A 26,609-nucleotide genomic window follows, 5' to 3' on the forward strand; every position below is an offset into this window, starting at 1 on the left:
TGTCCACCCTACAATCTCCAGAAGCCTTGCTTCCTCCCACCAGTGCAGAAATGGGTTGCCCAGGGGTCCCCCTGCCATCACAGCTCTACAGTGGGTGTGTAAACCAGGACGGGCGGAGAGGAAATCTGAGTGGCACCAAACTTGCATGAGATGAGGTGAGTCCTGCCCTAGTTATCAAGCAGGCCATGGCACCTGAAGGCCACCATGACCTGAGCAGCAGAACTGCTCATGACTGCAGCACTTTGTCTTCAAAGGCCTTGTCGTTACTGTATGTAGGGGCTGTGAGGCTGGTAGAGAGAGCCCTTTCCCTGGGGTGCTCGCTGCACAAATTTCAGGTCCGTGCTTGGTCTCGGGGAGCCCTCCACCACGTCTGGGAGTGGAGGTATGGGCAGGCAGCCTTCACCCCCGATGCCAGCCCGCGGCGGGTGGGCCGAGAGGACCGTGGGCCAGGTGGCTCTCCTAGCAAGCCAAGGGTCCAGAGCCCAGCCTGCCGAAGCTGCTCCAGCCCCTTCCAGCCCGGCCCGGCGAGGCCATACCCCTAGCGGGAAGGGGACTTCCTGGGCGCGTAGCCGCCCGCGCCCTCTGCGGCCACCGCCGGCTAATTCCCCGCCGCCCGGAGGAGGCGCTCCCCGCGCCGCACGACGGGCAGGGGCAGACGGCTCGGTCCTCCGGCGCCCCGCAGCGCGCTAGGACCCGGCAGGCCCCCGTCGCGGCCTCCCCGGGAGCCCGTTGCAAGAGTACACGGACCGGGAAGGGAGCCCGGTGGAGGCCTGCCCCGGCGCCCCTTCTCTTCCCCGCGGCGGGATGCGCTCGGAGGCGGCGCCGCAGCCGGGCGGCCTGGAGAGGTTCATCAGCGCCGGCAAGGGCAGAGGGCTGCGGGCGCGGCGGCGCTACGCCATCGGGGAGCTGCTCTTCAGCTGCCCGGCCTACACCGCCGTGCTCACCGTCAGCGAGCGCGGCAGCCACTGCGACGGCTGCTTCGCCAGGTAGGGCCGGGGGAGGCCTGGGGCGGGCTTGGCGGGCGGCGGGGCGGCTCTCGCGGTCCGGCCGGGGGCGGCCCGCCCCGAGGCAGCGGCGGTCCGGCCCACCGGCGTTCTCCGGCCGTGTCCGTGTCAGCGGCGTGCAGGCCGCTGCTCTGCCAGCGGGCCTTCTCCTCGCCGCCGCCGGCCCCCATCGTGGCAGCGGTGCCCCGCAGAGCGTTTGCCGGGGTGTGGGAGTGGGCTGCGGGGGCTTCTCTTGGCGAAACTTCCCTCCTCCCCGGCTCGTGGTTTTCCGGCGGCAGCGCCGTGACTAAACTTACAGCTCGAAGCTGGGTTTCCTTGCTGAACAGTTCAGGAGAAGGAGGGTATAAGTGAAGCTCCGCTCTTTGCGAGCTCTGGCTGTCACATTGACACCTCGCTCTCGTGGAAGGCTCCATCGGGTTTTGTAGTAACGCAGTATTCCCGGGATTTAATGGGGGAAGGGGTCTGCCGTTGCCTCATTCATGCATTGCATTTCCGTGGTGCCGGTGGAGTAGGTATGGCTGGAATACGTATATACCTGAAATACCTGTAATGAAATGTACAGAAATACCTGTATCCTCCAGTTTCTCTGTCTGAAACCGTAGCCTTCTGGCAAGTGACTTTTGGTAGGACAAAGCACGGGCAGTGTGAGAGGCTCGTTACACAGCTGCTGTGAGCATTGGAACCGGAGTGCTGCCTGAGCTGACGGCGGGCCTGCTGGCAGGCTGAGTGGGGTGCCCGAGTTTTCTGGGGGCTCAGCAGCTGCCCTTCTCACCCTGCGTGCGGGGCGGTTTGACCTGCTGCAAGTATTCCCTTGGTTGTGGTAAACCTCTCGATATCAGCTGCTGCAGCAAAAAACCCCAATCAAAACCCAGAAACACAGCATAGTTTAGGGTTGTTAAAAAAACAGGTGTGGATGTGACACCGTGGTGTGTCAGACCACATTTTTAAAAGGTATAGTACTTTGTGACCTTTGGCAGGTTAATGACAAATCACAGGGATAGCTTGGAGCAAATGTTAGTGTTTGCCTCAGTAAAGAAAAACAACTGTTGTACTTATGCTATTTTTATCAGTGCGTAAGAATTGCTTGCATATGTATGCTGAGGTAGACTGAAGAATATAATTATTATATTCTAGTAGGTATTTTCATCTCTTGTAATCTTAACTCACTTATGCTTTTCATTTGTTTTCTTCTCTTGTTTCTTGACCATGTCCTTTTTCTTTTTTCATTATATTATCTACCTTGTGACTTACAGATCCTAGTGAAGTCAGTGAAGTGGGTCCCATTAACTTGAAGAACTATAGACCTGGGTGATTTTGCTCTCCCCCTTTGCACCAGTGCCTTTTCTTAGCCCCTAAGTTTTGTGTGGGTTTTTTTTTTCTTGTGCCTAACCACAAATCCCCCCAGTGCCAAAGAAACTGACTGGTTTTATCACATCCAGAAGATTTCTATCTGTAAAAAGACCAAGGAATAGTTTCCATGCTCTGTTGATAGGAAGTAGCATTGTAGACATAATAGTTAAATCATAGCTTTTAAAGATCACCTCCAGGAGAAGCCTCTTTAAATGCTGCTTGTTTGCCACGTAAATTTCTCTGGAAGAGCACAGTGATCAAGGAATACACCAAATGCAGTACCATAGCAGTTACAGTGGAGTAGCCTGAAATCTATTTTATACTAGCGTGATAAAGTTCCAGTAAGAGGAAAGGCATCTCAGGGATTGAACTTGATCTGCCGGTGCTCAGACACGTGTTCTGTGTCTAGGCCCTGTTGCATTATCACTGAACCAGCACACACTAGAATCTGAACAGTGCTGCTTGAACTTGCAGGGTTAAGAGGAAGGTTATGGGCTCAGCACTAGCAAAGCTTTGCCAGGTGGCCACAAGACCTGTAGTAAAAGGGGCAGAATGAGACTGGTAGTATTTACTTGAAATACATAGCTGATAGTATTTACTTTAAATATGTAGTTATGTTTGAGGTATGTACGGTCAGCAAGCAGAGTCATAAAGTTTGCCTGACTTGCCCACGTTGCACTTCTTAATTTGGAAGAACAGTCAGAGGACGTCAAGACTTGCTACACTTTATGGACTTAGAATGGCAATGACCTCTGAAGCATTGTGCAGTATCGCATTGTACAAGGACATTTACCCTTGTTTTACTCTAATTAATTCTTTAAGATTATTTTTTTTTCCATTTATACTGGGGACAGTGTGTAGACATCTTACAGCATTCAGTATTGCTGAAAGATCCCTATTGCTGTCACACCAAAATGGCATGTGTTGGGTAACAAGTGCTCTATTTTTGACGGCACCTGCTACAACATATGCACCTTGGAGCAGAAAGGGAACTTCCCTTTGGCAGTTCCTGTGTTGGGAGGATATATACAAATATAAAAAAAGGAGAGTGTGAGGCTTAGGTCACCTTAGGATACACAGGTATTGGAGCGGATGTTAGTGGGACAGGAAGAGGCTATGTGGTGACCAGAGATCAAACAGTGTGTTTAATAATGCAGCATGTTTTCTTGATGTTGGGAGGTGGTTACATGTGGAATAGCAGTCATGCTTTCTGTAAGCAGACAGAGAAGCAATGGAGCTGGCAGAGCAGATGTGAAGGGTTAATATTGGTGAGCAGGTATGCAGAGCAATTGGGACATTTGGAAAACAAGAAGTTAGCTCTCAGTGTGCATCATGTAGTGGCAGAAAATGATGCTGTCTGTCAAACAGCATAGAATAACATGTTTCCAAACCCAGCAATTTTTCAGGACAGCAGAGTGCTTTTGCATAGTAACAGGTGTTAGGAAAAACTTGCTTTTGAAACTCTAAATAAATAAAAAGTGTCTGCTATATAGGATTCAAGCTGTAGTTGTACAGTTTTGAAGAAAATACGGTTTTCATGGTATAATGTAAAATACTGTGCAGAAAGTGTCGCAGGATGCACTTGTATTTAATTCAGATTTATATAATAGAATAACTTCTGTTTGTTTTTTTTTTTAAGGAAAGAAGGATTGTCCAAGTGTGGAAGATGCAAACAGGCCTTTTACTGCAATGTGGAATGTCAGGTATGGTAATGCAGTTTGTGAGGATGCAGGAGGAAGGAGGGCAGGGGTTGCTGAGCTCCGCTTTTTCCGTTTGTGTGGCACTGAGAGTCTTTAATTGAAGCTGTGGTTAATAGTAGTCCAGCAGGTTTAAGCATCCCACAGATGCTGACCACGGAGTTGTGCATTGGACGATTACAGGATTTGGACATGGTCTGCATGAGTCTTTCAAGATCAGTAGCCCCAGGGCTTGGTACCACCAAGACTTTGATTAGAGCTGCCTGTCAGCCCACTAATTATGCCTGGATTTCTTTAAGCACAAACCAGATAGTTTAACAGCAGCTCACTAAACTGGTAAGAGAGTCTGTGACTAATGTAAAAATCAAATCACTAAATGGCTATCTTAAGGGGTTTTGTTGGGATTTTTTTAGGATCTTTGCAAATATTTTGAGTGGCCACAGCTGATGGTAGTTGTAACCATTTGAAACCTACCATGTTTTCTCTTTGACTCACTCCTTCTCGAAACTATTTTTTGGTACACTTTGGTTTTTGAAAGCCCCTGAAAAGATGATATAAGCATACAATAAAGAAGAGCAATATGTAGACATCCAAAAATATTTGCATGCAGTTTTAATTTCATTTTTACTTCAAACTAGAATAAGCACCTTAAAAAAAACCCCAAAACCAAAAGAAACTACAAAACCTCACAACACTATTTTTGCCAGAACTAGTATCTGACCTTTGTGGGCTTTCAACTTGATATGGAAGAGTTACCCGGTTTATATGTAAAAATCTCAACTGGATTGCTAGCTAAATAATGTAAGCGATGTAAGATCTGTGGTGCTGGGCACAGAGTATGGAACAGTGCTCATGAAGGATTTGTGTCACCAAAGGTATGGCATGCAACTGTCTGTCAGCTATAAATAATCCAAACCTTCTCCTGCATGGTAGCGTGCTGTTGAGTGCGTGAGTTGCATGCAAAGAATTCTCCATTGTTGTTATCTGGTCAGAGATGGTGTGGTTTATGCTGTTCGGTTCCCAAGCACTTTGGAGCGGGCTGCTGCTTTTATTTCAAGGGTGTATCTTGCTCTCCCATTGCGCGAGTTACAAAGCAAGCCTGGCCTCCCGTTAGTTTTCCTTCTATTGCCTCCCCAGATTCCTGCTTTCCTATAGTGTCTTAGTGAATTGTGGGTGAATCAAAAGGTGTTTTGGTTTTGAAGCACCAGGAGCACTCAAAATGTTTAAAAGAAAGAAGTTTTTTACAAAATTTGCAAAAGTTCACAGAATATTGAAAGACCGGCAGCCAGCAGTTGCAGGGAAGAAAGAGAACGCTTACTGTATGAGCATCCTTAAGGCTCTTGAGAGAAATCTGGGTGAGTTTTAAAGACAGTGTGAAGAAAACCCATGATTCATTCATGAGAAATGCTTATTTGTAAGAAGAGTTCCCATGTGACATTCTCTTTTACGAAGCTTTTAACTAGATGAGGGAAGGAAATAGTTGAAAAAAGAATTTATTGGCAGGTCAGTGCATTTTAACTGAGATTGTGAGTTCTTCTTTTACCATACAATATTCATAGTGGTTTATGAAGCAGGTAAGCAAGATTTACTGAAGTAGGGAAGCTCAATCACTTGTGCCAGAAAAAAACCCAAAACAAGTAGATATCATGGTGGAAGCATTAGAACTTATTTCTGCTGATCCACAGTCCTTTGTTTTTACCTCCAAGTCCCTTGTAGAGGATGGGAACGGTTGGACTCGATCTTAAAGGGCTCTTCCAACCTAGTCATTCTGTGATTGTTCAATCCCTCCCCCAGTGTCCCAAGTTCTAGCCTTGACAAAGTTTATACTTTTATGTGAAAGAACAAGGATTTTTTTTTAAATCTCTTTTCCCTATGGAGTCTCCTATACATGCATTGCTTTATTAATTTGGTGGGATTTTTGGGGAGGAGTGAGGGGTTTGTGGTCAGAATACTTTTTCTTTAGTGGGGCACATTCCAAGAATAAAACACTGAACTGCTCGAACTGAGTGCCCTTAAGACTACAGGAGATATGGTACAGCAAAAGCCTGCCTGTCTGATAAATCAATGAAATTGAGTCTTTTCTGCATGGAGGTGTGTAGTATGATGTATGATGCTTTAGATACAAAGATTTTTTTTTACATGTTGTGATATCTAGACAAATGTGTGACATACAGAGGCACTAGCACTTCACTTTCACTGGTGATACGCATATGGCATTTGACTCCCTAGCTGATACAAGATTATCTTCCATGTTTTGGGCATTTCTGAGTCAGACTGATGAAATTTATGAATGTTGCTGAGGCTGAATTCTTTGACATTCTTTCAAAGTTACCTTCAAGCATAATATTCTCTAAAAGCCAGTCTCCACTGACTGTACGTGCTGCACAGACAATCTGCACTGCATCTTCATCCCTGTCTTGTTCAAAGGCACTTTTCAGCAGTTCAGCAATTCTTTGTCAAAGCCAAAAAGGACATCTGTGCCTTGATACTGAACTTGTAACACTGATATGTGCAGTAAATGTGTGCCTTTTTGCCTCCCTGGATGTGAGACTTCTTCATGCAACACTGATAAAAGGGCAAGGCTGTGCTTGAGAGTTGTGATGGCATTGCTCATTTGATTTTTATTTTTTAAAGTTAATTTTCTCTGTAAAGGTTGTATCTGCTCTGTTCAGTTAAAATTGACCTGTATCCAACAAGGATGTGGTATGTTTTCATGTGTTTGTTAGTACCTTATAACTCAATATAATTCAGTTTGACAGCTGTTTATCACATGAAGTATATTGTATGGGATAGAAAAACAATTTTTTAAAAGCTTTTTCTTAAAGACCTGCTATGCTTCAGTTTGTAGGAATTCTTTCTAGTGGTGAGGAAGGAAGGATCAGAGGGAGACAAGAGAAAGGTGCCAAAGTGTGCAGCAGAAAATGATTTTTTGGATGTCTTTTTCAGATTCATAGATTTTAAAACTGTAGACATTGTCATCTCTTTACCATGTTGCTGTTGAATGAGAATACTTTTTTCTCTTTCAGAGTATGTATTTCCTACTCTATTGAGCCATATAATATCTGTGTTTTGAGGTTCTTAAAGTACTTCCCAAGCATTTAATGAATGAAGCTTCACAGCAGCTTTTGTGGTGTTCCCGGCTTTGCAAATGGGGTATAGCTACACAAAGGTACACTTGACTTGCTGAAGATCCCCCAAATGACAAGAGAGTACATCTCCTGCCATGTGCCAGGTGTTTTATGCATTCACCAAGTCCTGCTTTGCAGTCTGGTTCCTTTGCCCCTGTTGCTGGGAAAGGTGGTGTCACAGTGTAGTCCGAGGGACTGAACTTAGGGGAAGATGAAGTCTTGCCATGTTACAGTGGCTGATTTGTTTAGGGCTCTCTATACACACACATATGCATGCATGCTGGCCCTGGCTCAGTTCCCTTAGTGCTAACATGAGTCTTTTGCCTGTGTTGGTCTACTATTTAGCTTTTAAGATTGATAACCCTAAGTTTGATCTACATTAAGATGGGTTTTTGCACAGATGTAGATTCAGTCCTTGATGCGAGCTGCATGAAATTCACTGAGGACAAGTGCAAAGTCCTGCGTTTGGGTCTGCGCAATCCTAAGCACAACTACTGGCTGAGCAGAGAATGGATTGAGAGCAGCCCTGAGGAGAAGGACTTGAAGGTCTCGGTTGATGACAAGCTCAGCATGAGCCAGCAGTGTCCACTAGCAGCTCAGAAGGCCAACTGTGTCCTGGGATGTGTCAAGAGAAGTGTGGCCAGCAGGTCGAGGGAGGTGATTCTGCCCCTCTACCCTGCTCTTGTGAGACCCCACCTGGAGTGCTGTGTCCAACTTCTGGTACAGGAAGGACATGCAGCTGTTGGAGCGAGTCCAGAGGAGGGCCATAAAGATGAACAGACTATGAGAGTTGGGCTTATTCAGCCTGGAGTAGAGAAGGCTCTGGAGAGAACCTAATTATGGCCTACCAATACTTAAAGGGGTCCTACAGGAAGTGAGACAGGGAGTGTAGTGATAGGACAAGAGGCAACGGGTTCATGCTGAAAGAGAGTAGGTTTAGATTGGATGTTAGGAAGAAATGCTTTACTATGAGGGTGATGAGGTGCTGGAACAGGTTGCCCAGAGAGGTTGTAGAAGCTCCCTCTCTGGCAGTGTTTAAGGCCAGCTTGGATGGGGCTTTGGGCAACCTGGTCTAGTGAAGGTGCCTCTGCCTGTGGAATGGGGTTCAAACTGGCTGATCTTTGAGGTCCCTTCCAACCCAAAGCATTCTATGATTCTGTGCCGGGCATATGAGGGATGAAGTAGTCTTCACTGCTTATCCTTCCTGTCTTGAATGTTTTGTGAGTTAGTAGGATCTAGCCTGGGTTTGCTGCATCTTGCTTTACCCACCCCCAGTTCTTCTTTTAGAAGGGTTTGTGATTTCCAGATGATTCATACCATTCTGCTCTCCACTATTGCCTCCTCGAAGCACAGGCCTGTTATTATAGTCGTGGCTTTCAGACCCCATCTGCAGCTGTTCGGGTCTTGACTTCTTAAATTATAATAATTTTAGTCAAACAGCAGGAGACCTGCACTCATTTTTGGTCCTCAGAAATTAGCTGCAGAAACACTCTGAAGAGAAATGTTTTAAGAGGGCTGTGTGGTTGCAATTGTGGAACTGGTGAACTTGAACCAGCTACTGGAGCTCCTCTTTCCGTTATTACGCATAGCTATTATTTTTCCCAGACAGAGTGGAGATCAGCTAGGCAAAATGCAGCATGAGATGGTTTTGTCACAACTTTCCATATTTTTTTGAACAAAATATTTACAGTTTTTTCTTAACATGTCATGTTAAAGAGTGCTGTAGTTATTTCTGGCTAAGGGAAATGTATTTTTAACCAGGTAGCAAGCCTCACAATGTGGCTGTAGACCTGGAATTAGCATCAAGCAGATGGGTATGAAATGAGACCTTGTAGAAATTGCCCACTCTGCCTTGGTGAGCTGTAGAAAAAAATATGGAATTCTTTCTGTAATGATTCTGCGCAAGAGAAATGTAACACTGCCAGACCCTGCCTAAGATTGCTTTGATAAAGTGTCTGTCCCCCTATGCAAAAGCTTTCTTCGTGTAATTTTCTTTGATAAATGCCTCCTGTGAACCTTTCGAACATTAACCCATGGAAGTCAAATACCTTCTGTTTCCCAGCATTCAGTAAATGATGATAGGGAAGGATGTCTGTGAAGACATGGAAACTCTTACCTTCACTGTTTGGTGAAGAACCATATCAGAGAACTTTGCTGGATACTATGGGACATCAGAGGCTGCCTCACTGAAATTCAATTGGAGTTGGATGCCCTTTGAGCATAAGTGGCCCTTCAGCCTTTGAAGAAGTGGGCTGAACCTCTGCATTGGCTTCTCTAGCATTTCTGTCTGGTATTGGCATTTCTTTTTAATCAAGTGAAATACAACAGAAATTTTGCATCCTGTTGAAAAGATCCATGTGAGGAAGGAGGTGTGAGGACATTTGTTTGGACTTGAGTCTTATTTTTTTTTAGAGTATTATGTTTGTTGTTTGGGTTGGGGTTTTTTATGCTGAGCTATACGACAGTGTTCTGGGAATTAATCCAGTAGTTCTGCATGGTGGAATTTTTTTGAAGAACTTGTTGGAGAAGATTGTTTCCATGCTTTGATGTGAAAAGCATAAGTTTTAAAGAACTTCCCTTCCAAAAATGTTGTCACCCACTCCTAAATGAAGGGAAAAATACTGCAGATGTAATGAAAAGAGGAAGAAAATATCATTAATGTAGCATTAGGGATTCAACTAGAACAATGCTACCTGTTATAATTCAAACTATTTAGAGAAAAATGTGGAAAAGAGTGAAAAATACAGTCCTGCTGTGATCGCAGGGAAAGCTGCTGTCACAGTGTTTCCATCCCAGGTATTACTCAGTCATCAGTCTCTCTCTTCTTGTGGCCTTTTAGGCTTTTATCTCATTTTGCACTGTTCAGCCATATCTTGTCCCTTTAACCTCCCTACTAGTTCATATAACTCAGTATGATTCTGCCTGGGGAAAGATTTTAATTAACAATGTGTAAAGAATAAAAGGAACAAAGGGGGTTTTAAAAACACTGCTTTGAGACAGGCACGTGATTTTGCATTTTGATTTCTTTCTTGGTTTGTTTTACCAGGTAACCTCACCTGTTTATTCAGCTGCTGTGTGTATGGATGAGGGTCCTGCAAAACTTCAGGTTCTGTGCCTTTGCTTCTTGCACACTCAGCAGTCACGTTGAGGTTGGTGGGCACTGTGGGTGTGCAAGAAGGGGTGAGAGAGGAGGTCTTCTCTGTCTCTCCTCTTAGCCATTAGCCTGTGGATTCTTAAGCAAAGGCTATTGGGAACTTTCCAGAAAAAGGTCTTGGGGCATACGTAGGAAACAGGCTCCCGAGGGGATGCATTTTGTAGCGTGACAGCTGTAGGAGAGTTGGGAGTCTAATTCCACATGACATGATTACAGTGTAATATACTATTTTGGATCTCCTGGTCTGTATTGCTGGATCCCCCTAGAATGTTTACAATGGAGCTTATTTCAAGCAGCCTGTATGTGGGTTTTTTTTTTTTTCAAAGTACCGTACTGAGATATCAAGGACAATGAACTTGATGCTGTGAGGGGCTGAATACCCACTGCTTCAAATCTGATGTGAGGCTGGGGCAGGTGTTAACCTTTCTTTTCCTAGTAAGATCAACTCCCAAGGTTGACCATACCCAGGGCAATTAAAATGGCTGTTTCCAATGGAAGAATTTTTGGTGCGCTACCTCTCAAATTAGTGACCCCAGCTTTTGTTTTGGTCTGCAAAACATGTAAGTAAGCAGTCCAGCCAAGGCAGGAGATGCTGGAGGTCCTGATTCAGCTGGCTGTTTGAGGTGCCTTCTGTTGTCCTAAGTGGCCTCCAGCTGTACCTTTGACAAGTAGAGCATCTCCCAGTAGACCTGTATAGTATCTACTGGTCTCATGTTTCAGATAGCCTAGGGTGTCTCGGATGGCTCTTGCCACCAGTGGCTTGGCAGCTGGGGGAAACTGTTTCTTCTGCCGCTCAGTCACACTGATGGGCTGTATTGCTGGCTGTTTGTTTTGGCTTGGTTTTTTAATTTTTAAATTATTCTTTTTTTAGTAGGCTAAAATGGGGTCTGTGATACTGAGTAAATCACAGTAAGGTGAATTAAGAACTTTCGAGTTTCTGCTTTCGGTCACTTACAGATTTGTGAGATTTGTTGTGATTTCTTTCCTCTGCTACTCTTTTCCACCAGTTTAAAACTGGTCTGAAAACAAAACTTGATGCTCCCTACAGAGGCAGAACACTATAGTTCTGTTGCAGCACAGTGCTATAAATGTGTGTCTGGGATGAGATATAGAAATTCATAACCGTGCATTGCTTGAATATAGAAATAAGAATATTTCTGTGGGGTTTTTTTATTTATTCAAAGAAATTTGATGCAGTCTGAGGATCTCCCATGCCAGATTCTGTGTGCCAGTGCAAAGCATTAAACTGGGATTCTGTGCTCGTCTTTGAAAGGTTCTGTTGCTTGGGAGGAAGGCTGTGGAGTGCCAAAAGCCAGTGGTTTGTGCCATCACTCTGAGTGTTATTGTATGTTGAGCTAGGAATGTGCTACACATTATGAACTAAAAGGTGTTTGCCTTTATTAGCGTGTTTTCATTGCCAAGCCCTACTCTTATTGTACAACATTTGATGAAAAAAATCTGATAATTCTATCCGGTAGGTCTGGTTTTGACCTTACATATACTGATTCTCCCAGTGATTGTGAATCCATTGACTTCAGACACATTACTCCTGATTACAGCAGGGTCGTCTCATAATGAGGGGCCAAGGTATTAAATGGAAATGAACCCAATAAAGCCATCAAGCTCAGACCTGCTCTGTTCTCACGTGCTTGATCCGAACAATAAGAACTGGTGATTTATAAATCATATTGTCTGTTTGCTTCTTCGTCATTTAATTCTTTTTTTCCCATTGAATAAGTAAAGGTGTTCTGACCTCAATTCATCCCTTGTGAATTTGTTTGAAAAAAGCAGGATAGCTGTACCCCTTAAATGTGACTCAAGCTTTTGTTCAGATTTAGTGAGCGTCATCTTATTTTTTTAAAGGAAACACATTTCACTTGACCTCTAGGATCTGACAGGACTTGCTGCATCCTCTTTTTCATCACTTTATCTTCACGGATTTTTTTTTTTTTAAATATTTTTCTACATTTTCAGAAGGAAGACTGGCCAATGCACAAGCTCGAGTGTTCTGCCATGTGTGCTTTTGGGCAGAACTGGAATCCCTCGGAGACTGTGAGGCTAACAGCGAGGATCCTTGCCAAACAGGTGAGCAGGAGGCTAGACTTGGGAGGTACATCCCTGCTTTGAGTGCCAGGGAAGGCAGGAAAATGAAAACTGACCGAGAGTAACTGTCCCTGCAAAGTGGATGCATACTAGCTTCCTGTGTACAGATGGGTGTAATATGGAGCATGAACAGCTGAACGAACTGGCCATCAGGCCAGTGTCAGGGCCGTCATAGTCCAGTGGTGGACTTTTGAGGGAAGATGGCAAAAGACTAGTGGTGTTTTAAGCTTTATAGCTGTAACTTATTGTCAGGGTGCCACTGAACAGGGTCTGGAGAAGTTTACTGATGGTATCGCAACGTGCGTGGTGTTTCAGCCTCCATTGTGGTAGATAGGAGCTCTTGGTTACACGTGTGGGCTAGCACCAAGGCCACGTGGTGAAGAGAAAGAAGAATGACACTTGGTATGTGTGGCTACTCTCTAAGGAGTGCTTCTAGTGTTACCTGTCTACAGGCACTGATGTCTTTATGAAGCAGTTTGCTGTTGTGCTATTTTTCAACTCTATCTGCATAGCATTGTGTAGGGTGTGACTTTCGGTACGTTTGTGTGTCAGAAACACCACTGAGGTGTTCAGGTATAAATGTTTGTGATTACTGGAGTTAACTGGTGAAAAAGAGAATTAGAGAGAGAGATCTCAGGCCCTTGGATTTTAGAGAAACAGAGTATTATTAGTAAGGAGACAAGATTGCCATGTCAGTCTCCATTTCAGTGTTCCCAGAACATGGACACTGAGGATAACACAAGTGCTTACAGGGAGGGGATGGGAGTCATGAATTTCAAGGTTATTATGCTGTGTATCTTTGTAGAGCTCTGAACTCTCTCCACAAAACCAAATCCTCTTTGAAGCATGTTTGTGTGATTGAGGTCTGCTTATGTGACAAGGGCAACCTGGATATTGTATGCAGTGAGGATTTTGGTGGCCTGCTGGGAAGGTAGCGGCACCCTTTCAGTGTGTGTAGATATGTGTGTGTGAATGTATGTGTGTGTGACTTAATTAAAGCATGGTGTGGTACTGATCCACAAACAAAATTGAATGTTTAATGACAAAAAGTCATTGGAATAAATTTGTGCTTTTATCGCTTACAGGGAGGGGGGAGAACCCTACATGTCATATGAAAGCTAAATATGCAAACCATAGTCCCTGAACCTCAGCTGCTGGGCCACCTGCAAAGCCATATTTAATGGCCAAGATTACAAAGAAGTGGCCTTAGGCCAACAATGGAGCATTGCTTTTGAACTCTGTCAACAGTCAGTTTATTCACTTTCCTCAAAGCGAAGCCTGTCTCCTGCCTGCTTGCCGTTGTTAGCAGCTTTCTGGGTGTCTAGAACAAAGCAAATGACATATTTAGAATACTGTATATAAATTTGATAGGAGTTAATCTTTGGCTGCCTAATTTGGTGCGGAGAGAGTATTTCTGTGGCTTTACAAAGAGCAGTCAGTTTAACTCATTGCTGTTCATAAACTTCTGTAGAACCCATAGAGCATGAATGGGGGTTTGCTTTACGGGTAGGAGTGCCCAGCTTATGGATGAGTAGGCAAAACTGCCAAGTTAAAATATTAAAATATTTTCTTGTTTTTTCTTTTTCTCCTTATTGCTAGAAAATTCACCCTGAAAGAACAGAGTCAGAGAAGCTGCTTGCTGTAAAAGAGTTTGAATCACGTAAGTAAAAAAAGGCTTGCAGGTAAACAGAGGCAGTTATCTATATTCATGTTTTGCTTCCCCGTGGTCCCTCTCCATCAAAACCTTTCAGTGCATCCAACTCCAGTTGAAGGAAAGGACTAAACAAAGAGAATCGTGGTGGTTCTTTTTTTTTTTGAAAGTGCAGTGCTGTTCATTCCCCACCCCCCCAGTTGCTTGTGGGGACTCTGAAACAAGGGTGAAAACCTAGACAGAATTAATTATATAGCATACATCCATCTCATGGCTTTTCTGGTACTCTAGTGTCTTTTGAGAATTGTAATGTTGTAAAATTAAAATAGCTGGTATTTGTTACCAGGAGGCATAAAATCAGAGACAGCACAGTTGCTTGATGGTGACAGTGACTAAGGGGCTAATTGCAGAACCCTCTGGACTGTGCTTCAGTATCTGTCACTGCCAGTCAAATCTGACATGTTATATATGATTGTGTTGAAATTCCATGTCCTAAACGCTCCAAAATAATCCAAGGAAGGAGATGAGGCAATGGCTTGCTTTTAACTGGAAGGCTGCTGTTTACGTCCGGTGAGGCAAAGTTAGAAATTGAGCAGCTAGGGGACCAGTAACCATCCTGGCAGAGTTTTCACTGGTCTGTTGTTTGTCTGTCTTGGTGCTAGAGGTAATGTGCAACGAAACAATAGGTTTGTATATTCACGTTTTTCACTCTGCTGGCTTCCAAACCCCTTTATAAAAATGCTGAATACATGCAGTCATTGCTAGACTTGAGGTAGCAGAGTAACCAAGCACAGCAAGATTACAGTCGTCTTTGCTTCCTGAACAAAAGCTGCTGTCACAGCTGTTGGGACAACTGGGGAAATAAGGGGGGAAATACGCCAACATTTGACTTTGCCTAAGGCAAGGATAATTTTTACAGGTAGGTTAGCAGGATTGAGGTTGAAGAGGATGGGTAAGAGCTGAAGTAATTTCTGTATATTCTTCTGCATTGCAGCTTGTCTGCAATAATTTATTAATTCAGGAGCTAAAAGGCTGAAATTTTTTTTCTCTTGCAATGTGCCCCTTGTCCTCTAGGAGCCCTTGTTTTCTTTCTGGTTTGGCTAGTAAGAACCCTTTCCTCCTGCCTCACTGACCCTCCTCATCTCTTAGCAGACCTTTGCTATGTTTAGCAGTTGCCGTACACTTCGCAACACCCTGTACAGGAGAGGCAAAGGCATCTGTCTGTCTGTTGGAAGCTCAAAATGTCTTATTTGTGATTTGTCCTAATTCTCATTGAATGGTTCCATTTAATTTTCCTCAATATTTTTTGTGACTCTCCTGTCATACACATCTGCTCTTACAAATAATTTTTCCTTTCTTCCACTGTTGTACAGCCTTTTCTCTTCCTGCATGTTTTCATCTCTGCTGTTATTTTGAGTTGGAGAGGAATTGTTTGCTTTCTTGGGGCAGGAGTGAGCTGGTGACACTGCCACTGTGAGAGGAAGGATTAGGAAAACGCTTCCCAGTACTGCCCTTGAGAGAGAAGGGACTGACAACATATGGTTGATCATCTAGCTTGCTCTGCATGGGCCAAGCAGGAAAAGGTTCAATAGCCACATCTTTGGCTAGAACCTGTCATGGGCCTGAGGGTAAATCTCTGAACAAAGCCGAAAGGGAATACACTTGGTAGGTATGCCAGGACATTTCCACATGTTCTTGCCGTCTCCTGCTGTCCTTGGATACCTGCAGGTTAAACACACCTCTGTCGATGGTCACTCCCAGCCCATGAAGATACAGGCATCCTCAGCTGCTGTTGGAAGCAGGTGCCTGGAGTAGATCAGGTGGATCACGCTCCTGGGCACCCTCGTGCTTCCCTTGCTGCAAGGGGAGTGCCTGGTGACTAGCCCCAGTGTTACTGCCACAGTTGTAAGGTCCCTGTCACACATGGCCACAAATAGTTAGGGCCTCTGTGCTGGGAAAGACACCATCTTTTGAAAGCAGGAATAAGCAGCCTTCCTTAGCAGGAACCTGGGCTGGTTTGTACTGGTAAAGGATTATGGCCATGTAAGGAAGTTTCTCTACATAAAGCATGTTTTAAGAAGTGTGAGGTTGAGTGTGACTTCATACCAGAGTAGATGGGACCAGGTAGCTCTTAATGCCATGTTAGACAGCTCCGGATAGCTACCTGCATTTGACAGGCTTCTAGAGGGCCAGGGCTGGCTGGTCTCTGCTGGGGTTAACAAGTGCACTTTAAACACTGTAACTCTCTTCCCAAGAAAGGGAAATCTCTGTCCAATTACCTGCTAATATGAAGAGATTAGAAAATGCTTTTTAATCCTGCATGTTCTTCTAGTGCACGTGTGGCTTTGGCAGAAGCAGCGTTATGTTTGTGGAAGAACAGACACTTCTTGCAGTACTTCCAAGTAGCTGTTCCTTGAGGGGTTTTTGTTTAAGTCTGGTCCAGTTGTAACCTAAGTCTAGCAGTAGTTCACGGGAAAGTGTTCCTGTTACTGAAATGGAATGTATTCTTTGTCCACAGACCTTGACAAACTAGACAATGAAAAGAGAGAGCTGATTCAGAACGACATTGCTGCTCTTCATCACTTTTACTCAAAGCACTTGGAGTACCCTGACAATGCTGCCCTTGTAGTTCTCTTTGCACAAGTAAGTTGGCTAGAACACAGCCTGCTTAGGTGGATGGTGCTGTAGGAGTTTAGCCTTTGTGAAAGGGGAAAAATGTTAACGGCAATAGAAATGAGACTCTTTCCTTATCTTAGGGAGAGCTGAGTGTGCTTGATGGAGAGGATCCACTTCCTTGAGCAGAGGTGATTGCCTGTGCCCCATTTCAGCAGTGAGGAGAGAGACTCATCTGCAGGCTTTCTGTGAGGTGCTTCTCAAACACTGAAGAAAAGGGGAAACAGCCTGTATTAGACACTGTTAGGCTTCTTGTGGGCCAAGCACAGTGCAGCTGTTATTGGACTGATACAGAAGAAAGCTGCTGGTCTGAGACCCTGCAGAGGCAAAATCCTTCATTCAGGCTTCAGAGTCGTGGAAATCCTTGCTGGTCAGGTCATCATTATGTTTGACCTTTGCAGGGAGTAAACTTCAGAGAAGTAGAAAGAGTGGTCTGAAACTTTTATCTGGTGTGTGGCTTTTAAATGCAGTCAGATCTTCTGGTCATCTGGACAGATAAAGGAAGGGCAGGATGTCTTGTTAAAGAACTTCTGAAATGTGTCATCTCTCTTTTTCTCAGCTGTTTTTCTAAATTGAATGTGTTGCAATGGATGGAATAATACACCAGTTAAATACTGAAAAATCCATTTTCTTCTTTTTCCCTCCTGTACATCAAAATAAGCTAGTTTAAAACATCTAAGTTAAAAAAAAAATTGAGATGGGGCAAATGGGGACTGCTATGATGAAAGCTGAGATGCCCATACCCTGGTTGCTAGAGCTGGGCATCTATGAACAAGGAAGCACAGTTACTGTTTCCTTAATACAGTGGTACTCTTATTCTATAGGGGGATGATTCTTTAGCATGTTCAGCATCTGCTTGCCAGCCGTTCATCTTCAATGAACAGTGTTTTCTGTTTTGAAGACTTTACAATTTGTATTTGACAGAGGAATACTGTAAAAGACATCAGAACATCCATTTTTTTGGTGGTGTTTCTGATTATTTTCTGTTTGAATGTAGCCAGAATTACCTTATTTTGGCTATCATGACAACATTCCTGTCCTGGACGAGCCCTCACTGATCATTGTACTTTAACTGACTTTGTGAACTGTTGTTCAACCTGGTCTTCTCTGTAGATGTCTAATGACACCCTTGGGTGTCACCTTAAACTCATCCTGATCACAAGATAAATATCTTCTACTGTGGACATTGCAGTTTTTTGAACTAAAATCTCCAGAGGTCATCGGGATGGTCCTCAAAAGTGTTTTATAGGACAGAACCTTTTGAGGTTTTAGCAGCAGCATAGATATTTCTAGAAGAAGGGGAGACATGTCTGTATTTGGTATGTCCTACTAATTAGTTAACTTGACCTAAATGCAGTAGTACGGATGGAGGTCTGCTGCTCCTTTGTTTTGCTGCTATGCTTTTCCCTGGCCTCATGTTCTCTACTTTGCTCTTCCATTTGGCATTCTCCCTCTCTGTGGCTCAGGGAAGCCATTTGGGACTTGTGGTACCTCTGCCGCCTCGCTCACTGCTTTTTGTGGGCTTTGTCTGATGTTTCTTACTGAACACAGCTAAGGTGTAACTGCTGCTTTTGAGTGGAGCAGAGATTTTTGTGCAAACCATCCTTGCCTTTAACTGCTGTCTTCCCCAGCTGCTGGTATCAGTCCACTGGCTTTTGTCCCTGTGGTGCCTAGCTCTTGAGACTGGTGCTTTTCCTCCTCAGTCTCACCTTGTCATACTCTTCAGTTTCTCTCTTGCCTCGAGTTCCAGCATCTCATCCTTCCCTCGAAGAAGCCTGCGTAATTTTGTGCCTCCCTTAGCATGTTCTCTTTCCCACCATTGGGAACAGTCTTGAGCTCTAGGGTGGGTTTTTTTGCTGTCGCCTCTTTACTCTTTCCACCTTCCCTTTTTTAGTCATGGAATCATCTGGTGAAATCAGTGGTATCTCATCTCTTTCATTCTTGTCTCTTGTGTCATTTCTGGTATGATGCATTGAAGAAGTGGGTTGTCTCTGGCTTAGTGGAGGGGAGCTGATGATAACTTACTACATATTTTTAAATATTTCCCTGTGATTCAGCACCAGCAAGCTGTTCTTTGTGTCAGCCTTTGTAGCCTTATGTTCTCACTTGCTGTTGATAGAATTTTTCCCTTCTATTGCTTTTGTATTCAGCAGTTAGATTTTGGGTTTGGTTCAGGTATGCTCATACATTGGCTAGTGCAGTAGCATGCTCATCTTGAGAGACAGGGAGCCTTTGGATGCTACCTTGCTAAAAATAGCAGGATAAAGATCAAGCAGAGATACCTGGGAGTGAATCAGAGAAACAAGACACTTCCTTGATGGTCAACCCATCCTAAACAGTTCAGACCTGAGGAGTGGCCTTGGAGAGTATTGGTGTATTCCAACCTGAGCAGCATTACAGCTTGTGGAACGTGTCATTTTTGGTTGCATTTGTTGTCAACTTCCAGAAAAAACACTTAACACTGTACTCGATTGGCTGTTCCTGCACCCATTGTAGCTTCAGCTGGACTTGGCCATGTGACAGTAGTTGGTTTAGTGCTTTTCTGGCACTTCTGTGAACATTTTAATGATGTAGGGAGATGTTGATGGATGTGGAAAGGTTTCTCGCTGTGTTTGCATGTGTGTGACATTCCCTGCAAGTGAAATAAAATACTTGATTGAGGTACATTCTGGTCACTTAGTGTCACAAACCACATGAAACAAAGCTGAAAATACTGTGAGATTCCCTTGAGTTTAGTCAGAGAGAAGGGTTTAAAACCTGCTTGAATCTATAAGAAATATTTGTGAACCAGCTTTTTTGATCCTGTGTCTGTTTAAATTGGGAATACTCTTCCTTTCATACTCTGTCCTTTTCCGGTCCCCTCCTCTTCTGCACCTTTATTAGGTTCAAGTCTTTCTCACTGCCTTTGTTGTTCTTTATATGTACTTTAGCTGTAGCTGATGTGTGCAGCCCTTGGTGACAGACGTCATTGTGGCAAGTCTCTGTAACATACGCTCCGTTAAAGCTCTGTACTGCCCCAGCCTGGCTGAGTTTGTTGCTCTTCATCCCTACATGGCTCCTTGCGTGTGTAGTTCTGCTTCTGCTCTTTACTGTTCATGGCCAAATGAAGTCTCTTTGCCCTGTCAGCATCAGTCTTTGTTTTGTGCTTGCAGTGGCCTTGCTTTTCTGACATGTTTTAGCGCTCTTTTTAAGCCCTTTTTCTCTTGGTTGGCCTTTCAAGGAGTGCTTCTCAAGATGTAGCATCCTGAGCAGGCGTTGAGCATCGGACTGCCAGTTCTTTAGTGTCCTGCACATTCCTCTGGATAGGGACTTGGTCCTCACTTCACTTTCTGAGGTGTTGTGTAGCTCTCTGAGTACTGGTGAGGTGGAAAGAGAATTGTAAGCAAATGACTGCAATTGACTTTGAAGTACGAGAATGTGACATGTCAGTGTGGAGTACTTAGCTGACCAGAAGCTGATGTAGTCTCCTCTTTTCCCTTAGGTTAATTGTAACGGCTTCACAATTGAAGATGAAGAACTCTCTCATCTAGGATCAGCCATATTTCCTGAGTAGGTTGATTTTTTCATATTTTTTAAAAATAAAATTAACTTATTTAAAACCAAAGGTTCTTAGGTATGGAAGTAGATCTCTACCAAAACAAATCTAATTAATCAATTTATCTTGTTTTAATTATCTTGAATTTGCTAATAAAATGTAGTGAATTATTAGCTTTGGTTTTGTTGTTTGTTTTTAAAATCTGGGTAATTTTGGTAAAATTGCACTTGTAATTTGTTTTGAAGCTTAGATAATGAACTGTATGTGGGTTGGTAGGAAACAATTACTTATTTGGCTAGCAGGTTCTGGACAGGGACATCATGTAATGAGCAAAGTGAGATGAAAAGGATTGCAGGTGACTCGCTCTAGTCACAACTCTGTTTTGGTGGGGTATAATCCTTCACCTGGTGTTCTGTGAACAACATCCCTTCTACCTTTGTTCCTTGGCAAACAGTAAATCCCCTTTCATACCTTCTTTCAGCCTCCTCAGATGTTTTAAAAACCACGATGCTTTATGTTGCTATGACAGTGGAAAAAATGCGTACAAGCTGCTTAGCTTTACAAATAAACTGCAGATGTTAAGTGTTAACTGCAGTTTGTGGACGGGGGAGCACAGCTCACTTGAAGGCTGAGGAACATTTCTTCTATTCAAGTCTGTCCTTCCCACTTAATGTTGTGCCCCTGTTCTTTAGAGACCCCATGCTGAACGCATTATCGCTGCCTGCTTCGGCTGACTTCCTCGTGCGGCACAGATTGCCGGTAGTTTATCTGTGTCACAGTAATCTGACACTCGCAGATGCCCGATGAAAGCAGGACCTGGTTGTGCCGAGTGCTGCGTGCAGGCAGTAGTAGATAGCACTTGCTTCACAGATTCTCCTTCCTGGGGCAGGTGTGTCTGAAGTCCACAGCCCTGATCTACGGAGTGGAAATTAAGGCCTTGAAATGCCTAGGATCAGAGTCACGGTGGGGAGAGGAGAGTGTTAAACCAGGGTGTTTTGGAGACGTGTCTGACTCCATCCTTTGTTTGCTCAGCATGCAAGAGCCAGATCTTTCCTACTTAACAGTTATGCCTGTGAGCTGGAAACGCTGAAGAGACAATTTATTTTTTTGGTAGATTGGAAGTGAAAAAATTAAAATGACGCGTTTCACCTCAAATAAGCAGTAAATTGCACTTTCTTCAAGCTTACTGGTAAGGGGAAGTACTTCTCTGTAGTGGTCCAACTTGGGTATGTCATATGTTTGTATAGCAGACAGAGATCACTTCCCTCCCACTTCAGACACTGAGGCTGTTGACGCTTGCGGAGAAGCCAGCTGAAAATTTTAACACCCGTCTCAAGTTGTGATGCAGCAAATGAGTTTTGTTTTCCTGTATTGGCTTGTATCCTTCAGGTTAAATGACTTTTTCTTTCTCCTTTGAGGAAAATAGGCTGCCTGTCATAGGTACCTAAAAAGGATGTTGGTAGTTAAGCTGTGTGCACACCCCAGTCAGCTGTCCTGCAGCACTGTAAGGACAGGAAAATAGTAACTTGCCTAGTCCTGCAATAATAGGATATAAAAATTGTAATGATTCATTAGCACAGCCATTCTCCCTATCATTAGAATAAACAGCAGTAAAACAGATTTTCCCAAGGTTACCTTCATGTTAAGCCTCAGAGTAAGATCAGCATACAGAGAGACACCGACTCAAACTTTCAGACTTTTTTGTTTGTTTTTTTTTTTTGCAAAGTGGTGCTTAATGTTTTACCTGTTGCTTTTGGTGGTGGTGGGGAAAAAGATTTACTTTCCCCTCTTTACAGTGTTGCGTTGATGAACCATAGCTGTTGCCCAAATGTGATTGTAACTTACAAGGGAACCTTGGCCGAAGTCAGAGCTGTGAAAGACATTGAGCCTGGAGAAGAGGTGAGTGTTTGAGTGTACTCTGTGCACATGCATCCTAAAAGTAGAATCCATCGTGCTTTTCAGGCTTCATTTCAATTAGATGACAATTTAATAATAGGGAGGAAGGATCTTTTGCTTTTAGAGAAGTGTAAGATGTTGCTCTGGAAAAGTTGGGGTGGCTCTGGAAGGCTGAAATGATTCTTGGAGACAGCATCCTATTTTGTGGTAGAGCAAGGGAAGGGCACCTGCAGCAGTCACTGCATTTCTGCCAGCCTCTGTCTCAGTTTACCCAGCTGTAAAATGAGGCTGAGTTTGCTGATGTTTGCCTGGTGCTTTGAAATTACAAGATCAAAGCAAATTATTACTGCTATAATAGTTCCCAGTATAATAGTAACGTATTGAAATTGAAGCCAGAATAAACAGGGTAAATGGGTACAGATAAGTCCTCTGACTTCTGTTTGGACAGAGCATCCACAAAACGTGGGACTTGGTCATATCACCTGAGTCGCATTTGCTGGGAAGTCACAGAAGAGCAAGAATGTATTTTTGGGTGGAGGGAAGCTGAACAGTGGTGGATAAAATTTTGTGAAATTGAGTAAGGCTCAGGGTTTATCTTGAAACTGTCTTAATCAAATGATGAACTTGGCAGGGAGTCTTCAGGGCAAAGCTGCTTTTTGCTTCTAAAAAAAAGAAAAACCAGTGTTAAACAGACTTGAGGAGGGTGCTCAAATATCTGCAGGGGATGAATGTACGGGACATGCTCTCTGGGGACTGAGTTTGCAGAGAGTTTCAGTGGTTCATTTTTTTATGTCAATTCAGTGGACGAGCTTAATGCTGATCAAGATATGTTCAAATTTGATTTTGGTATCTCTGGCTGCTTCCTGATGTGATACCACTTGTGAAGAAAGGGAGAGAGGTTATTTTTGTGGATGATAGCTGGTCACCATTGTGAACAGAGCCAGTTTAGTTACTGGAGCCAGGGGTGAGTGGTGCAGCTGAGCAACTTCTTTCCATTTACTGATGATGGTGTGCCTGTAAGGTTGACAGCCACTGTGGATGCATGGAGGTGATGGACAAGGACCAGTCTTGGTTTCAGAATTTTACTGTGGCATCCCAGACATTTTCAGCATTTTTGGGGAGGGCTTACTGGGAGAGGTAGAGGTGTGGAGTATTTCCCTTGCTTGGCATCTTCTGTTAATTGAGTTGCGTCTTCGAAGCTGCATCAGTTCTCCAGGACCTCAGGGCTTCTGTGCATTTTCTTTTCTGACACTTAAAAATGTTATAAATGTGAGTGGGTGGATTTGCTTGGGCTTGGTGTGGTCTTTTGGCCTGTGTCTCCATCTTCAGGTTGCATGCAGCCATTGCATCGCAGCATTTTAAAAGTTTTTGCTGTAAATGGAGCTCCTGCACTTTGCACACTTTGAAAATAGGGAAGGGAGGAATGGAGGGTGAGGGAGATCACACAGAAGGAGAAGAAGAATATGTACTGTATGAAGTAATTACATGTATACCTTAAAGAAAAAAGAAACCTTCAGCATAAAGACTGAGCAAAACATTTCAAATAACTATAAATGAGGAAATGGAACTAAAGCTGCTCCTTGGTCTGCAAAATGATCAACTGCACTGTGCATGTGACATTTCTTGGCGAGATCTCATTTTAAAAACAGAGCATTAAAGCTAGTCACAGGGGTTCTTTTCTGAAGACCATTGAAGTAGAGGCAAACTTAAGAATAGTGTATGTGAAGAGCCTTTAAACTGTTCAAAAGCAGGTTTTCTTTGCTTTAAAATATTGCTGCTGAAGTAAATCTGATATTCATTCTCCTAGAACTGGAACGCCAGGCCTCTCTTCCTTTCAGAGATCTAAAGATCTTGTCCTAAGTTTCTAAAGCAGCTAGTGACTGCTGTTGCCCCAATTTTTGTAGGTTTCAGAAAGAAAAATCTGAGATCCCAGCCTCCAAAAATCCAGGCCACTGTCATTTATCCTAGGCTGGATACTCAAAATGATTATTTTACTTCTGAAAAGTAGGCAACAGGAGTAGTCTGACAGGAGCCCAGGATATATGTGGGGATAATTTCCTTAGCCACACCTAAATCTTGCTGTCCTGGGTCTAAACCAGGGTAATGTGTGAGGGAAATTCCGTGATGGATAGGAAAGAAAACACTTCTCTGTCAGATTGCATTCAGAAATGGCAGCTCCTGATGCTGCTGAGGGGCTGGGCATGTGAGGGAACAGGCAGGTGCTGGGGCTGTAGGGATTCACACGTGTGTGATACGTGATTGTCATACTACGGGTACCAGAACTAATAGTGATAAATAGTGTTGTTACACTGCTTTTCACTGACTGCTGTGTTTTTACCATGTAGGTTTTTACCAGCTACATTGACCTGTTGTATCCCACAGAGGATAGAAATGACCGGTTAAGAGACTCATACTTCTTTAATTGTGATTGCAGGGAGTGCGTTACGAAAGAAAAGGTAATAAAATCAATGTGAAATATCTTTCTGACTGTCAAGGCACCTACCCAGGACCTCAGATGTAATATTCTATCTGCTTTAATTATATTTTGGAAAGTAGGATAATGAGGGGGGGCGTGGGGGTGGTTTTGTTTTTCTTTCTGGAAGACTCTGATGCTCATTCTTTCCACTGTAATCATGACACATCAGGAAATTTCCCGGTAGGGGCATATTTAAAGTTGAGCTACAAAGCAAAGATGAAAAGTGTGTGAAAAGTAGGTAATTATACTGTGTCTGTGCTCCCTGGTCAAAAGAATTTAGCTCAGTGCTCTTCTTTTTTTAGTAACTGTGTGTTTTCTGCCAGCTCCCAGCAAGTGAATCTTGCTTGCGTCATTTCTGGGGTCCTGTTCTGGGATAGAGTCCTACTGCAGTTCCCAGTTGGGACATCTTGGTCAATTCTAGGTTCTGTTGTATGCCATTAATGATTTGGAGATGCCTGCAATGGTGTTGTATTGGTCTTCTTACAGATGGGGTGGCCCTGGGTTACAGCCCTTGGTGATGTGCAGGCCAGATTTATGTTTGTTAGACATCACCTGGTGCCATTCAGAGGCAAAGGCAGACGTCCAGACGGTGTTCAGCAAAACAAGGGGTTAGTTATTTTGAAGAAAAGGGTTAGTTATTTTGAAGAAAACCACTGCTGAGGGTTTTTTTTTTCATCAGACCCAACAGATACGGAAGTGGCAGTACATGTGCAACTCTTTGGGCCTCCTTCACTGGAGGCTCTAGAAGAACAGAGCTTTGTGTGGCTCATCTGTAATTCCAGCCAAGATCAGTCCAGCTGGTATATTCTGATCCTCCAGGTCAATTTTACCCCTATTTTCACAGAGGTGTCCTTTCAAGAGCTGTTTCCAAAACCGACCAGACAATCATCAGCTCTTTCTAAATGGTGTCATCTTTTCTAATGTTGCCATTCTGCTGATACTTTAGTGTTTTTCCCCCACAGTTACCTTGATAATGTTGGTACTGAGTTTACTGCAGCCAGGATTTCATCTGTGATTTCCAGTAACATCCTACTCTTGGAATCAACTGTCAGGCAGCATCCTTCAGCGTGGGAAGGGTTCTCCATAGACCTTTCAGCTGGCAGAGGAAGTAATAAAGGAAAAAGAAATCCATCAGCAATGTGATTGTCTTCAGATTGCAGCTGACTCTTCATGAAGTAGTAAGATAGAAAGATGAGAGAAAGTGGAGCTGTCCAGCAGGAATAATAAAGTATGTGGAATTGTGGTCTTGGTGCAGATATGAAGGATCCTTTTCTGTATTTAATTTTCCACTGAGGTATCACTTGGAATTGGGGCCTTTTCTACCCCTAAAACTAAACTTGTTTTAATTCCTAATCTCTTGGAAGCAGTGAGATTTCCTGTGTAAAACTGCTTTTATCACAAAATCGAAAAGCTCTTGGGCCTTTTAAAAGAAAGGGATGACCTGCAAGTAGAAAGTAGCAGATCAACTGCAAGGTGCCGAGGGTTCTAGGATCCCCAGACAAGGCTTTAGAGAAGACGTGCAGGTGCATATTCTACCTTTGTTTTTTACATCCTTTGAAGAGCTTAAGTTCCCATCTGTGCCTTAGAGTAATTTTGTGTAGCAGGTGCACCTTTATTTGTAGGGCTTGGAACCTGCATTTATAATGTCCACTGTGTTTCCTTCAGGACAAAGAGAAACTGGAAATCCGCAAGCTGAATGATCCGCCATCAGCAGAGACGGTACGGGACATGATCAAATATGCCAGGAACGTGATTGAGGAATTCAGGCGAGCCAAACACTACAAATATATCCTTTGTCTCACCTTGGCTTCACTGGCTTGGTGCGTGACCTAAAAATCTTACCTGTTGGATTGCCTCAGGGTACCAGCAGGAGCAATACTGTCCCCATTAGAAGTTAAACTCTGCTGGAGGTGTGGGACTGTGGGATCCTTCCTGTGTGGTT

The 26,609-nt window shown here is 43.7% G+C and overlaps 1 protein-coding gene across 1 annotated transcript in view; it reads left to right on the forward strand.

The window, feature by feature from the left end:
* Window positions 1–689: 689 nt before the first annotated feature.
* Window positions 690–26,609, forward strand: part of SMYD2 (SET and MYND domain containing 2) — a 30,582-nt gene continuing 4,662 nt past the window's right edge. Inside the window, exons 1-9 of the mRNA XM_084261544.1 lie at window positions 690–986; window positions 3,994–4,057; window positions 12,308–12,418; window positions 14,036–14,096; window positions 16,606–16,730; window positions 20,242–20,309; window positions 22,092–22,194; window positions 24,537–24,647; window positions 26,333–26,453. Of these exons, the coding sequence (XP_084117670.1) occupies window positions 805–986; window positions 3,994–4,057; window positions 12,308–12,418; window positions 14,036–14,096; window positions 16,606–16,730; window positions 20,242–20,309; window positions 22,092–22,194; window positions 24,537–24,647; window positions 26,333–26,453 (946 nt within the window). The 5' untranslated portion in view covers window positions 690–804. The remainder of the gene's footprint in view (window positions 987–3,993; window positions 4,058–12,307; window positions 12,419–14,035; window positions 14,097–16,605; window positions 16,731–20,241; window positions 20,310–22,091; window positions 22,195–24,536; window positions 24,648–26,332; window positions 26,454–26,609) is intronic.

Source organism: Gallinula chloropus, assembly GCF_964237585.1.
Source record: "Gallinula chloropus genome assembly, chromosome: 3".
NCBI classification, from domain to species: Eukaryota; Metazoa; Chordata; class Aves; order Gruiformes; family Rallidae; genus Gallinula; species Gallinula chloropus.